The 14,107-nt window shown below is 42.6% G+C and overlaps 1 protein-coding gene across 1 annotated transcript in view; it reads left to right on the forward strand.

The window, feature by feature from the left end:
- Positions 1-13,759, forward strand: part of LOC143933375 (uncharacterized) — an 85,655-nt gene extending 71,896 nt beyond the window's left edge. The window contains exons 17-18 of the mRNA XM_077456243.1: positions 9,506-9,561; positions 13,192-13,759. Of these exons, the coding sequence (XP_077312369.1) occupies positions 9,506-9,561; positions 13,192-13,242 (107 nt within the window). The 3' untranslated portion in view covers positions 13,243-13,759. The remainder of the gene's footprint in view (positions 1-9,505; positions 9,562-13,191) is intronic.
- Positions 13,760-14,107: the final 348 nt, after the last annotated feature.

Below are 14,107 nucleotides of genomic sequence, written 5' to 3' on the forward strand. Positions count from 1 at the left end.
AGGAAATGCTGAGTAAACAGCATTTCTCCATTCTGCCTAGCAACTAGTGATGCTGATCTCTGCTCCATGTGATTGGAGCAGAGATCAGTGTTCACTAAATGAAAGCCCTACCCCCCCACAGTTATTAACACACCCCTAGGAACACTTAACCCCTACACTGCCACCCACTGGTTAACCCCTTCACTGCCAGTGTCATTTACACAGGAATCACTGCATTTATATAGCAGTCCCAACGGTCCCAAAAATGTGTCAAAAATGTCTGATGGGTCCCCCACAATGTCGCAGTCACAATAAAAATCGCTGATCGCCGCCATTACTAGTAAAAAAAAAAATAATAAAAAATTATTAATAAAAATGCTATAAAACTATCCCTATTTTGTAAACGCTATAACTTTTGCGCAAACCAATCAATAATTGCTTATTGCGATTTTTTTTACCAAAAATATGTAGAAGAATACGTATCGGCCTAAACTGAGGGAAAAAAATGTTTTTTTTTATATATTTTTGGGGGATATTTATTATAACAAAAAGTAAAAAATAATGTGTTTTTTTCAAAATTGTCGCTCTATTTTTGTTTATAGCGCAAAAAATAAAAACCGCAGGGGTGATCAAATACCACCAAAAGAAAGCTCTATTTGTGGGAAAAAAAGGACGTCAATTTTGTTTGGGAGCCACGTCGCATGACCGCGCAATTGTCAGTTAAAGCGACGCAGTGCCGAATCACAAAAAGTGGTCTGGTCTTTGACCAGCAAAATGGTCCGGTCTGTAAGTGGTTAAACTCGAATGCAGGAGATAGTTTCTTGTGATGTGACCAAGGTGAAGGCAGAAAAAAAAAATTCAAATTGACACATTGTTTAACTTTTAAACTTCTACATTTTTTCGGCACACTACAGAAAACACAACCAAACTAAATGGCGACTCACAATCAACTGAACTTCATAGAGTGTTAATGCTTGTCATGCAGGTTCAAACATGTTCAAGGTCATCACGCATGCAGTTATAACAGGTTCTGACTGCGTTGTTTTACTGGGTGCGATCACAGTCTCGTTATTTGTTAGACATTCTAAAGCCGCGTACACACGGGCGGACTGTCTGGCCAACTTAGTCCGTCGAAACACATTTCAGCGGACAGTCCGCTCGTGTGTGGGCTTCAGCGGACTTTTTCAGCGTGCAGTCTGGCGGACTAAGTATTTCGGAATTTCCGTAATACTGTCCGTCATACTTTGGTTTCAGCGGACAATCCGCTCGTGAGTAGGCTAGTTCGACGGACTAAGAATGGCGCATGCTCAGAAAGGATTTACACGGCGAAAGGTTGCATTGCTGTGTATTGGACTTCCTATTTCTAGTCCCGTCGTACGTGCTGTACACGTCATCGTGCAAGCTTTCGACGGACTGTTTGTGCATCCGTGTGTGGTCAAGTCCGTTCATTCGAAAGTATGACGGACTGTCCGTCGGATTGTCTGACGGACTAAGTAGGCCATACAGTCCGCCCGTGTGTACGCGGCTTAACTGTGCAAAGTGACGGAAATCTAGAAAACATGACCTATTGAGGGGTGAGGGGACCAATTCTTTAAAGAAATATGTCATGTTTAGAGAATGATCCCTGAGGGATGGAAACAGGAAGTTAAAATAACAGCAATAGGTGTCTCTCGGACAGAAAGTAAGGACAAATCTCTCCAACCAGTGTACAAACAGCAATAAAAATCTGGTTGGAATTCTAAAGTAGTTTTACACACCTTATCCATAACCTCTGCAGGCTTCCTCTTCTCAGTGCAATCCCATCATAGCCAAGACTCTTCAGCACTGTGACTGTTGGTCACAGTCTGACATCACCATGTACAATGCAAGACCAGCAGTCCTGCATTGTAAGCATTGGAGAGAAGAGGAAAGCCCCAGCTGCTGGGGGACTAAGGGTTCACTCGGGGCATCAATTTGATTTATTTGGATGCTTTGGAACTGTCAGAACTTTCTAGTTTCATTAGTATCTAAAAAATCAGTCAGGACATCCTCTAGCACCTGTGTATATTATGAAGCAATTTTTAGGGCTCATTCAGAAGGACGTTGCACCTGTCCTGTTCACTGAGCTGCTGTTTTCTGCATCTGCCTTGGAGCTGTGCCCAGGTAGCTTATAGAAGTGGATGAAGATGAAGCAACTGCAAGGATACACACCAAAATTTGACATGCATGCAGCAGCGGGTACATGAATCCGAATGAAAAGTGTCTGAATTTGGGTCCGTGCACCGATTCCTGCATCCATGTCATATTTTGACATAAGACTGTGTCTGTGTGGCTGCTGCATCTACTTCTATAGGTTACTATAAATAATAAGGAAAATCTGCACAAAACAATAAAATTAATTAAGACCAATGAGAATAAAATTCGGAATAAATCTTTTAATCACATGCCAACCAGTGCACGATGATATACGTTGGCACAATGGCACGACTGGGCAAATGGGCATACAGGTATGTCCCCTTTAAGATGCAGCATTGTGGGCGCGTGCATGCCTGACACGTGCTCCGTGACCATGCCCGTGGCAAAGTCTGCCGGGTGCCCGAGATCGTGTGACAGAGCGGAACAACAGGGAGATGCCTTTGTAAAGAAGGCATTTCCCCATTCTGCCTTGTGTCATGACAGAGATCACTGCCCCCTGTCATGTCAGTGGTAGCCCATCCTCCCCACAGTTAGAATCACTCCCTAGGACACACTTAACTCCTTGATCGCATCCTAGTGTTTAACCCCTTCCCTGCCAGTGTCATTTACACAGTCTTTGGTGCATTTTTATAGCACTGATCGCTGTATAAATGACAATGGTTCCAAAATAGCATCAAACGTGTCTGACATAATGTCGCAGGCAAGATAAAAATCGCAGATCACCGTAATTACTAATAAAACAAAAAATAATAAAAATGCCATAAATCTATCCCCTATTTTGCAGACGCTTTAACTTTTGCACAAGTCAATCAATATACGCTTATTGCGATTTTTTTTTAACAAGAATATGTAGAAGAATACATATCGGCCTAAACTGAGAAAGAAATGTGTTTTTTATATATTTTTGGGGGATATTTATTATAGCAAAAAGTAAAAAATATTGCTTTTTTTTCAAAACCGTCGCTCTTTTTTTGTTTAAAGAGGAAAAAATAAAAACCACAGAGGTTATCAAATACCACTAAAAGAAAGCTCTATTTGTGAGGAAAAACAGACTTTAATTTTGTTTGGGTGCAACGTCGCACAATCACGCAATTGTCAGCTAAATCGACGCAGTGCCAAATCGCAAAAAATGCTCTGGTCAGGAAGGGGGTAAATCCTTCCGGGGCTGAAGTGGTTAAAGTACTGCACTCATTAAGGATTATCACGTACCTGGTAGCAGAGCCTGATATGATGAGGAAGGCCTCTTTTACACCTCTGACTCCGAGGCCCTGATAGTGTAGACAGGAGGCGCAGGAGTGCAGAGTGGCATGAATGCCTGTAAGCCCTTGTACACACGGTCGGAGAATCCGTCGGAATGTGTCCTATCGGACCGCGTCGTCGGATAATCCGACTGTGTGTGGTCTGCATCGGACTGATTCCGTCGGAATATCCGTCGGACCAGATTTTACAACATGTTGGAAATATTTCCCGACCAACTGGGCCGATCGGACATACTCCGATCATGTGTAGAGTATTTTGATCGGACCAAGTGCCACGCATGCTCAGATCAAATTCCTACATCAAAGCTATTGGCTACTAGCCTGAATGTAGTCCCATCGTAACGAAATTACGTCATCACGTTCTGAAAGATCGGATTTTTTCGCCAACTTTGTCCAACCGTGTGTATGCAACAGTTTCGGACAAGATCCGACGGACAAAATCCGACGGGCAAAATCCGACGGATTTGGTTGTGGAAATCTCCGACCGTGTGTACAGGGGCTAAGACTTGCTAGCAGTAGGGCAGATATCCTTGCTGGGCAGGTGAAGTTGTCATATGGCTTCAGCAAGCAGGCAAGCGGGCAGCTGGTACTGGCGACAGCGGACAGAGTAGCAGAGTCAGGCAGGCCGGGTCATACACAGACAGGATGGATCAGGTACAGGGCACAGACAGGAGCATGGTCAGGGAACAAGCCGGGTCTGGAACAGATCAGTGAAGCAGGAGCCAAAGGAGCAGAAAATGGAGGTCAGAAGACAAGCCAAGATTGATGCAGGTGGAGTTCAGAGAATGGTCAGGACAAGCCGGGTCAGCAACTAAAAGCAAGGTACAGGTTCACAGGATCACAGGTTACATGGGAGGCTGAAGACAAAGCAGTACTGATTATGAGCACTGGCTGAGTTTAAATAACCCTTTTGGCACCAGCATCTGTCACAGGTTCACGCAGGTATCGGCGCACATGAGAATGAGCGGCGGCTCGTGTGTGCATGCACATATCTGTTAGTCAATGTCCAATTCTCGTAAGCACGAAAGAGAATCTACTTTAGCCTGTGCACAGAAGTCCATCCAGAGGAGTTATCTTGTCTACTGGCATGCCGATCCTGACAAGGAAATAGGAGAATCGTTTCTGATGCATTAATCTACTCAGACCATCGAGGGAGGATTAATTACAGTTCATACCTGGAGGTACACTTACCTCAAACTTTTTTGACCTCATTTGAGAAAAGGGTTTAAATCTTTCTGGTAAGTGTGGTGTGAGCCCATTTGTCAACACGAATTCGGAGTGTGTTTCTATCACCAGGATACCATGGACGTCCGCATATAGGGGCAAGGGGGATCAAGTGCCCCCCCCCCCCGGCAGGGCTTTTGCTACCTATAGGCAAGTGTGCATATCAATCGGGGGCACCACGCTGCATGTCCCAGGGCCAGGAGTCCCATGCACAACATGGAGTGTGTGTCAGGAGTAGGGATGAGCCGAACACCCCCCTGTTCGGTTCGCACCAGAACCTGCGAACAGACCTAAACTTCGTGTGAACTTTAGAACCCTATTAAAGTCTATGGGACTCGAACGTTCACAATCTAAAGTGCTCATTTTAAAGGGTAATATGCAGGTTACTGTCCTAAAAAGTGTTTGGGGACCCGGGTCCTGCCCCAGGGGACATGGATCAATGCAAAAAAAAGTTTTAAAAACTGCAGTTTTTTCAGGAGCAGTGATTTTAATAATGATTAAAGTGAAACAATAAAAGTGTAATATTCCTTTAAATTTCGTAGCTGGGGAGTATCTATAGTATGCCTGTGAAGGGGCACATGTTTCTGGTGCTTAGAACTGTCCCTGCACAAAGTGTCATTTGTGCAGGAAAAAAAGTCTTTTAAAATCACTTGCGGCTATTGTCGGGTCCCATAATACAGAGAACACTCAATGAGTGTTCTCTGCATTAGCCGATAATTCATTCATTCATTGATAAAAAAAAAAAAAAGCGTGGGGGTTCCCCTAAATTCAATTACCAGGCCCTTCAGGTCTGACATGGATATTAAGGGGGAACCCCGTGTCAAATTTAAAAAAAAAATTGACGTGGGGGTCCCCCTAAATATCCATAACCAGACCCTTCAGGTCTGATATGGATATTAAGGGGAACCCCGCATCAAATTAAAAAAAAATTGACGTGGGGGTCCCCCTAAAAATCCATATCAGACCCTTTATCCGAGCACGCAACCTGGCAGGCCGCAGGAAAAGAGGGGGGGACGAGAGAGCGCCCCCCTCCCTCCTGAACCGTACCAGGCCACATACCCTCAACATTGGGAGGATGCTTTGGGGGTCTGTGACCCCTCAAAGCACCTTGTCCCCATGTTGATGAGGACAAGGGCCTCATCCTCACAACCCTGGCCGTTGGTTGTGAGGGTCTGCGGGCGGGGGGCTTATCAGAATCTGGAAGCCCCCTTTAACAAGGGGACCCCCAGATCCCGGCCCCCCCTGTTTGAAATGGTAAGGGGGTACAAAAGTACCCCTACCATTTCACAAAGAAAGTGTCAAAATGGTTAAATAAGACAAACACACTTTTTGAAAAATTCCTTTATTAAAAATAAAAAAAATAAAAAAAAGATTCCAGCGGTGCTAATCCACTCTTGCTATCCAGCGACGGGTCTCCGGGGTCCAGCGATGGATGATCATATCCAGCGACGGGGGATCTCTCAGTCCAGCGCTGTCCATACATCCTTCTTCTGTCTCCACTCCGGAGACACTGCAGAGATCCCAGCGCTGACGTTTCTTATATTAGGAGGGCGGGGCCACCCGTCACCTGACCCCGCCCCTCTGATGCTGGAGAGGGAAGCCAGGGGTTCCCCAGTGACGTGTGGGTGACCCCGCCCCCTCTGATGTAACAGAAACCTGCGTTACATCAGAGGGGACGGGGTCACCCACACGTCACTGGGGAACCCCTGGCTTCCCTCTCCAGCGTCAGAGGGGCAGGGTCAGGTGACGGGTGGCCCCGCCCTCCTAATATAAGAAACGTCAGCGCTGGGATCTCTGCAGTGTCTCCGGAGTGGAGACAGAAGAAGGATGTATGGACAGCGCTGGACTGAGAGATCCCCCGTCGCTGGATATGATCATCCATCGCTGGACCCCGGAGACCCGCCGCTGGATAGCAAGAGTGGATTAGCACCGCTGGAATCTTTTTATTTATTTTTTTTTTTTTTAATAAAGGAATTTTTCAAAAGTGTGTTTGTTTTATTTAACCATTTTGACACTTTCTTTGTGAAATGGTAGGGGTACTTTTGTACCCCCTTACCATTTCAAACAGGGGGGGCTGGGATCTGGGGGTCCCCTTGTTAAAGGGGGCTTCCAGATTCTGATAAGCCCCCCGCCCGCAGACCCTCACAACCAACGGCCAGGGTTGTGAGGATGAGGCCCTTGTCCTCATCAACATGGGGACAAGGTGCTTTGAGGGGTCACAGACCCCCAAAGCATCCTCCCAAAGTTGAGGGTATGTGGCCTGGTACGGTTCAGGAGGGAGGGGGGCGCTCTCTCGTCCCCCCCTCTTTTCCTGCGGCCTGCCAGGTTGCGTGCTCGGATAAAGGGTCTGATATGGATTTTTAGGGGGACCCCCACGTCAATTTTTTTTTAAATTTGATGCGGGGTTCACCTTAATATCCATATCAGACCTGAAGGGTCTGGTTATGGATATTTAGGGGGACCCCCACGTCAATTTTTTTTTAAATTTGACACAGGGTTCCCCTTAATATCCATGTCAGACCTGAAGGGCCTGGTAATTGAATTTAGGGGAACCCCCACGCTTTTTTTTTTTTTTTTATCAATGAATGAATGAATTATCGGCTAATGCAGAGAACACTGCACACATGTAATCTGTATGTATGGGGGGGGGGGGGGGGTGTAATGTATCTGTGTGTATGGGAGTGTAATGTATCTGGGAGTAATTTGTGTGTATGGGGGGGGGGGAGTGTAATGTATCTGTGTGTATGGTAGTGTAATGTACATGTGTGTAATATGTGTGTAATGTATATGTGTGTAATCTGTATGTATGGGGGGTGTAATGTATCTGTGTGTATGGGGTATAATTTATCTGTGTGTAATCTCTGTGTATGAGGGGTATAATGTATCTGGGTGTAATATGTGTGTATGGGGGTGTAATGTATCTGGGTGTAATATGTGTGTATGGGGGGTGTAATATATCTGTGTGTAATCTGTGTGTAATATGTGTGTATGGGGGTGTAATGTATCTGTGTGTATGGGGTGTAATGTATCTGTGTGTAATATGTGTGTATGGGAGTGTAATGTATCTGGGTGTAACCTGTGTGTATGAGGGGTGTAATGTATCTGTGTGTATGAGGGGTATAATGTATCTGTGTGTAATATTTGTATATGGGGGTGTAATGTATCTGTGTGTAATATGTGTGTATGGGGGGTGTAATGTATCTGTGTGTATGGGGTGTAATATATCTGTGTGTAATCTGTGTGTAATATGCTTGTATGGGGGTGTGTGTAATATGTGTGTATGGGGGTGCAATGTATCTGGGTGTAACCTGTGTGTATGAGGGGTGTAATGTATCTGTGTGTATGAGGGTATCTGTGTGTAATATGTGTATATGGGGGTGTAATGTATATGTGTGTATGGGGTTTTTAATGAATCTGTGTGTATGGGGTGTGTAATATATCTGGGTGTAATATGTGTGTATGAGGGGTGTAATGTATATGTGTGTAATCTGTGTGTATGGGGGGGGTGTAATGTATCTCGGTGGGGGGGTGAAATATATATGTGTGTATGGGGGTTTAATGTGTGTGTGTGTATGGGGGATGTAATGTATCTGGGTGTAATCTGTGTGTGTGGGGTGTAATGTATCTGTGTGTATGGAGGTGTAATGTATCTGGGTATATGGGGGTGTAATGTATCTGTGTGTGGGGGGTGTAATGTATCTGGGTGTATGGAGGTGTAATGTATCTGTGTGTATGGGGGTGTAATGTATCTGGGTGTATGGGGGTGTAATGTATCTGGGTGTATGGGGGTGTAATGTATCTGGGTGTATGGAGGTGAAATGTATCTGGGTGTATGGGGGTGTAATGTATCTGGGTGTATGGAGGTGTAATGTATCTGGGTGTATGGGGGTGTAATGTATCTGTGTGTATGGGGGTGTAATGTATCTGGGTGTATGGGGGTGTAATGTATCTGGGTGTATGGGGGTGTAATGTATCTGTGTGTATGGAGGTGAAATGTATCTGGGTGTATGGGGGTGTAATGTATCTGGGTGTATGGAGGTGTAATGTATCTGGGTGTATGGGGGTGTAATGTATCTGGGTGTATGGGGGTGTAATGTATCTGGGTGTATGGGGGTGTAATGTATCTGGGTGTATGGAGGTGTAATGTATCTGTGTGTATGGAGGTGTAATGTATCTGGGTGTATGGGGGGTGTAATGTATCTGGGTGTATGGGGGTGTAATGTATATGTACTTTGTCCGCAGTCTCTGACCGTCTCCTGTAGTATGTCTGCAGTCTCTGACCCTGATGACATTGTCGAATAGGGGTGGAACATGGGTGTACTTAAAATGATGCCCCTCCTTGAAAGAAGTTCTGCGGACGCCCATGTGGGATACTACTTATATTTTTTTCATCACTGCTATTACCTGTATAGAAAATCACAAGCATGAACTATTTTGGAAGAACATGATGAACTTTATATGAATTAATGTTATCTTATGTGAGTTACACTTTGATTTGGGACTATCACTTTGCACCAACCACTTTGTTTAAGTTTTCATTTGGATTTATATGTTTATGATTTTTATGATATATGAATTATTTGATTATTTTCACTTTTAGTGGAAGTCACATTATGTTCATTTTGGTTTGAGCTCTGTAAGTGAGGCGCGCCATTCATCTTCTAATACAGTATCACTTCTATGGGTTGCCTTCACACAGCTCTAAGGCAAATGCAGATGCAGAAAACAGTGGCTCAGCACAAAGGACTCAGCACTCATCTGAGTGAACCCCCTACTTTTAGAATATTTAACCCCTTTAGTATGCTTATAAGGAATTAATCTTGAAAGCAATTATATGTGTTGTGATTAATGTTTGTTTTATTATGTAGATCATGTAAATTTAGAACCCAAACGGGAAAAGAAAAAGATGGAAAGTGCATGTAAGGTGTGAATTGGCTTTTACAATTTCTGTATGATTGGATTGTGTACATTGTAAAGTCTGGTTGGTTTTTTTTTTGGCTAGAAGGAGGACTAATTCAAATGTCTGGCAGATTTAAATTTTTTAACCCCATTTGCCTTCACTTTCTATCCCTGTGACATCAGTACAAGAAATGCTGAGAGCTGATATCACCAGGACAGTTAGGAATGGATAGCATAATAATTTTATCAGAAGTTCTAAACCTTTCCCATTTTTACAAAAAATACTAAAAATACCCTTTTCTGATTTTCTTTCTCCTGATTGGAGAGATTATCAGAAAAAATTTAAACTGGCAAGAGCATCACAGATATAATGTGAGTCAGTTACCTTTTTATTGCACATGACTGAAGGTTAGACGAAAAACCAACATATTTCAGGCTCAATACTTGCGCTTCATCAGGGCTTCTGGAGGCGACTGCTGTATAACTTGAGCAAGCTTGTGAGTGATTACTGATTTGGCTTCTGCTTAGATCAAAATAGCAATAGCCAAATAGGTTGGGTACAAGATATTTAGACACACTGGCCTAGCCACCTAAGGTGATGTCCTTTTGTACCCCACCCTTTATCAATTTTTTGTTAAGATTTAACACTTTGTAAAATGTAAGCTGTATTTTTTTTTTTTTAATTACCGGTCCATTAATTTGCCATGCTGCCATTTAATATCCTTTTTGTAAGCCCAAATTCAGTCCCCACCCTCTTGGAACCCACCACCTCCACCTATATACCTATAATCTATACATAGTGCATATCTTGTTTTACTGATGTCCTTGTTCTGGTCATATGGCATCCAAGGTCCACTTTCTCTTAATCACCCCTGCTTGAGCTCCATTACCCCATTGGGTCCTGATGATGTATACTGTAATGACATGCCACTCACACTCAGCAGAATTCCCCTATAAACCCAAGGTGACCTGATGATGAGACTTCATGGGGCAGAGTCCTGACACTCTGGGCTCGAAAGAAGAGGTATGAATGATGCTGGACATCAGCCAACCATGAAGACAACCAACAGTGGATGTCTATAGTGGGGGAAATGTCTAAGCCCACGTACACACGGTCGGAGATTTCCACAACCAAATCCGTTGGATTTTGTCTGTCAGATTTAGTCTGACGGATTGTGTCCGAAACCGTTGCATACACACGGTCGGACTAAGTTGTCGAAAAATCCGATCTTTCAGAACGTGATGACGTAATTTCGTTACAATGGGACTACATTCAGGCTAGTAGCCAATAGCTTTGATGTAGGAATTTGATCTGAGCATGCGTGGCACTTGGTCCGATCAAAATTCTCTACACATGATCGGATTACGTCCGACTGGCCCAGTTGGTCGGGAAATATTTCCAACATGTTGGAAAACTGGATTATCTGACGACACGGTCCGATAACACGCATTCCGACGGATTCTCCGACCGTGTGTACATGGCATAAGAAAGCTGCATATTGTTCTCTTTACCACTGCATGGCTGTTATTTATTTATTTTTTTGCAATTTTTTATTAAAAAGTTACCATCATACATAGAGAAGCATCAACGATGCATATGAAAAAAGGTTATACAAAGAAAATATTGTACATGTACAACGTGGCAATGAGGCAATTGATATGACTATCAATGAAAGGTAGGGAATTAGACATATATTAATATTTAAATTATAATTTAAAAGAACAAGTCATGGCCATACAATAGTTGAAAATGGACAGTAAAATTCTAAACTTTATCAAGCTGCTAAAAAGATTTCTAGGAAATAAGATTATAATGACAGATAACTAAAAAAAAAAAAGAAGAAAAAAACAATCCCAGAGTATATAGAAATAAGTCTCTACAGTCGTGCCAGTGATCCCATTCCATTTCAGAAAAAGGGCATTGTGTGATGTAGCGTATGATATATGCATTCCATAAGTAGAATCTAATCAAATCTATTTTTCATGAGTATAGATGGGACCTCTGTAAATTTCCATTGGAAGTTGATAGCCTATTGAGTGGCTACACAGGCTGTATGTATCAGCCTTTCTGAAGTGTGAGAGGCAACGTGTATAGGAGGACAAACTAAACAGTTATGCCCTGTACACACGGTCAGACTTTCCACTGGAAAATGGGCGATCGGATCGCGTTGTCGGAAAATTTGTTCACGTGTGGGCTCCATCTGACTTTTTCCATCGGAATTTCCAACACACAAAGTTTGAGTGCTGGATCTAAAATTTTCCGACAACAAAAATCCGATCATTTAAATTCCTATCGTGTGTAGACAATTCCAATGCACAAAGTGCCACGCATGCTCAGAATAAATTACGAGACGAAAGCTATTGGCTACTGGCCCGTTTATAGTCCCGTTGTACATGTTCTACGTCGCTGTGTTCAGAACGATCAGATTTGTGTGACCGTGTGTATGCAAGACAAGTTTGGGCCAAAATCCGTCGGCGGAAAGTCTGACCGTGTGTACAGGGCATAAGTCATAGTCAGTTTAAAGCCCCATGCTATAAGATTGTCTGCTGATTTTTGTCTTCAGATTTACCAAAACCATGTAGTGCAAGGGCCTGCCTGATTGCATACTAAATGAAACGCCTAAGGTTTGACCTCATATTATATGGTTTTGGTAAATTTGAAGGAAAAAATCATCAGAAAATCTGTTAGTGTGTATGGGGCTTAAGTGAGCTACCAACTAACTTATGCCGCCTACACACGATCAGAATTCTCATCAGAAAAAGCTCTGATGGTTTTCCCAATGGAATTCCGATGGAATTCGGCTCAAGCTGTCTTGCCTACACAGGGTCACATCAAATTCCGATCATTTATAACGCGGTGACGTACAACACGTACGGCGTGACTAGAAAAGGGAAGTTCAATAGCCAGTAGCCAATAGCTTCTGTCTCGTAGTTGAATCTGAGCATGCGTGATTTTTGCCGTGTCGGAATTGCATACACACGATCGGAATTACCGATAGAAAGTTTTTCCATCGGGAAAATTGAGAACATGCCTTTAATTTTTGGCTGGCGGAAATTCAGACAGCTAAATTCCGATGGAGCGTACACACGGTCGCATTTTCCGATGAAAAGCCCTCATCGTTCTTTTTCTGGCCGGAATTATGATCGTGTGTACGCGGCATTAGAAGGTAACTCATCAACTTTCCGCCATAGGGGTGCTACCTTACCGGAAGACCAGAATATGTGTATAAATTTACCTGGGATTGGACAACCTCGGAAGCAGTTAGGGGAGACAACAGGATAGATTGTGTGAAGCTTGGTTGGGGTCAAATACCATCTAGTGAATAGTTTCATGGCTGTTTCTCTAATCGTAAGAGACTTGGTACATTTTCTAAGTTTATCAATGGAAAAGTCCCAGTTCTCAGGGGTGAGCTGCAAATTACCTACCACTTCCCACTTTAACATATAAGGAAATTTAGGATTAGGTTCATCATTAGAAAGTTATAAAGGTCCCGATAATGGCTATTATTTAAAAGAAAAAAAAAAACGTTATCTAGGTTGTAAATTTGCCCTTCTACTGTATGTATATTGTTACAATGCTAAACATCACATTGCCTATAAATGCTAAATATATACTGTATGTATTTGGTTAATACATTTTTTTTCTTCTTCAAAGGTTGATGAGGCGCCAGACAACGTTTATGCCAATATGTCAATGCGATCATGAAGAATACTTAGAAACACCACCCCCTCCTCTACGCACCATAATGTGATGAGGACATTATATTACAATGATAAAGTTCCAACTTATTCATGTTTTATCAGCAATTTGTATTTATATACTTGTATATGACTCATTGTTATACCCTGTATATTTTTCTACTGTATGACATTCTGTACAAAAAAAAAGTATAAAAAAAAATATGTACCGTAAGTATCATGACACCCTCTATTTTGTGCTTCCTGTAAAAATTGCAAAATGACATCATAAATAACTTCTGTCTGTAGAGGTGCTACTGTGGTGTGAATGCACAAAAAAGGAAGATAGCAACCACATCGATCACACTGAGTAAAGTTAGTTTATATTCTTATTTGTTATATGTTATATGTAATACTGTATACATCAAGCTCAGAGAGTAGTGATGCCACTCTAACATAATGTTACAAAATTATAACCTCTACGCAGACTATAGAGATTGCACTGCAATATATCGGTAGCAGTGAGATCTTTCCTATAACATATTCTAAATTCCTATCCTCCTATTCAAATTAATATATGCTATAGTAATTTATACAGATGTGCTCATAAGTTTACATACCCTGGCAGAAGTTAGGATTTCTTGGTAATTTTTCAGAGAATATGAATAACACAAAAACTTTTCTTTCATTCGTGGTTAGTGTTTGGCTGAAGCCATTTATTACCAATCAACTGTGCAACAGAAACTACCCAAATTACCCTGATCAAAAGTTTAGATAACCCATTTCTTATTATTGTGTATTGCCCCCTTTAACATCAATGACAACTTGTAGTCTTTTGCGGTATTTGTGGATGAGGCTCTTCTCAGATGGTAAAATTGCCCATTCCTCTTGGC

This window comes from Lithobates pipiens, unplaced genomic scaffold, assembly GCF_037356315.1.
Source record: "Lithobates pipiens isolate NorthernLeopardFrog02 unplaced genomic scaffold, aLitPip1_a1.2 Scaffold_27, whole genome shotgun sequence".
Taxonomy (NCBI): domain Eukaryota; kingdom Metazoa; phylum Chordata; class Amphibia; order Anura; family Ranidae; genus Lithobates; species Lithobates pipiens.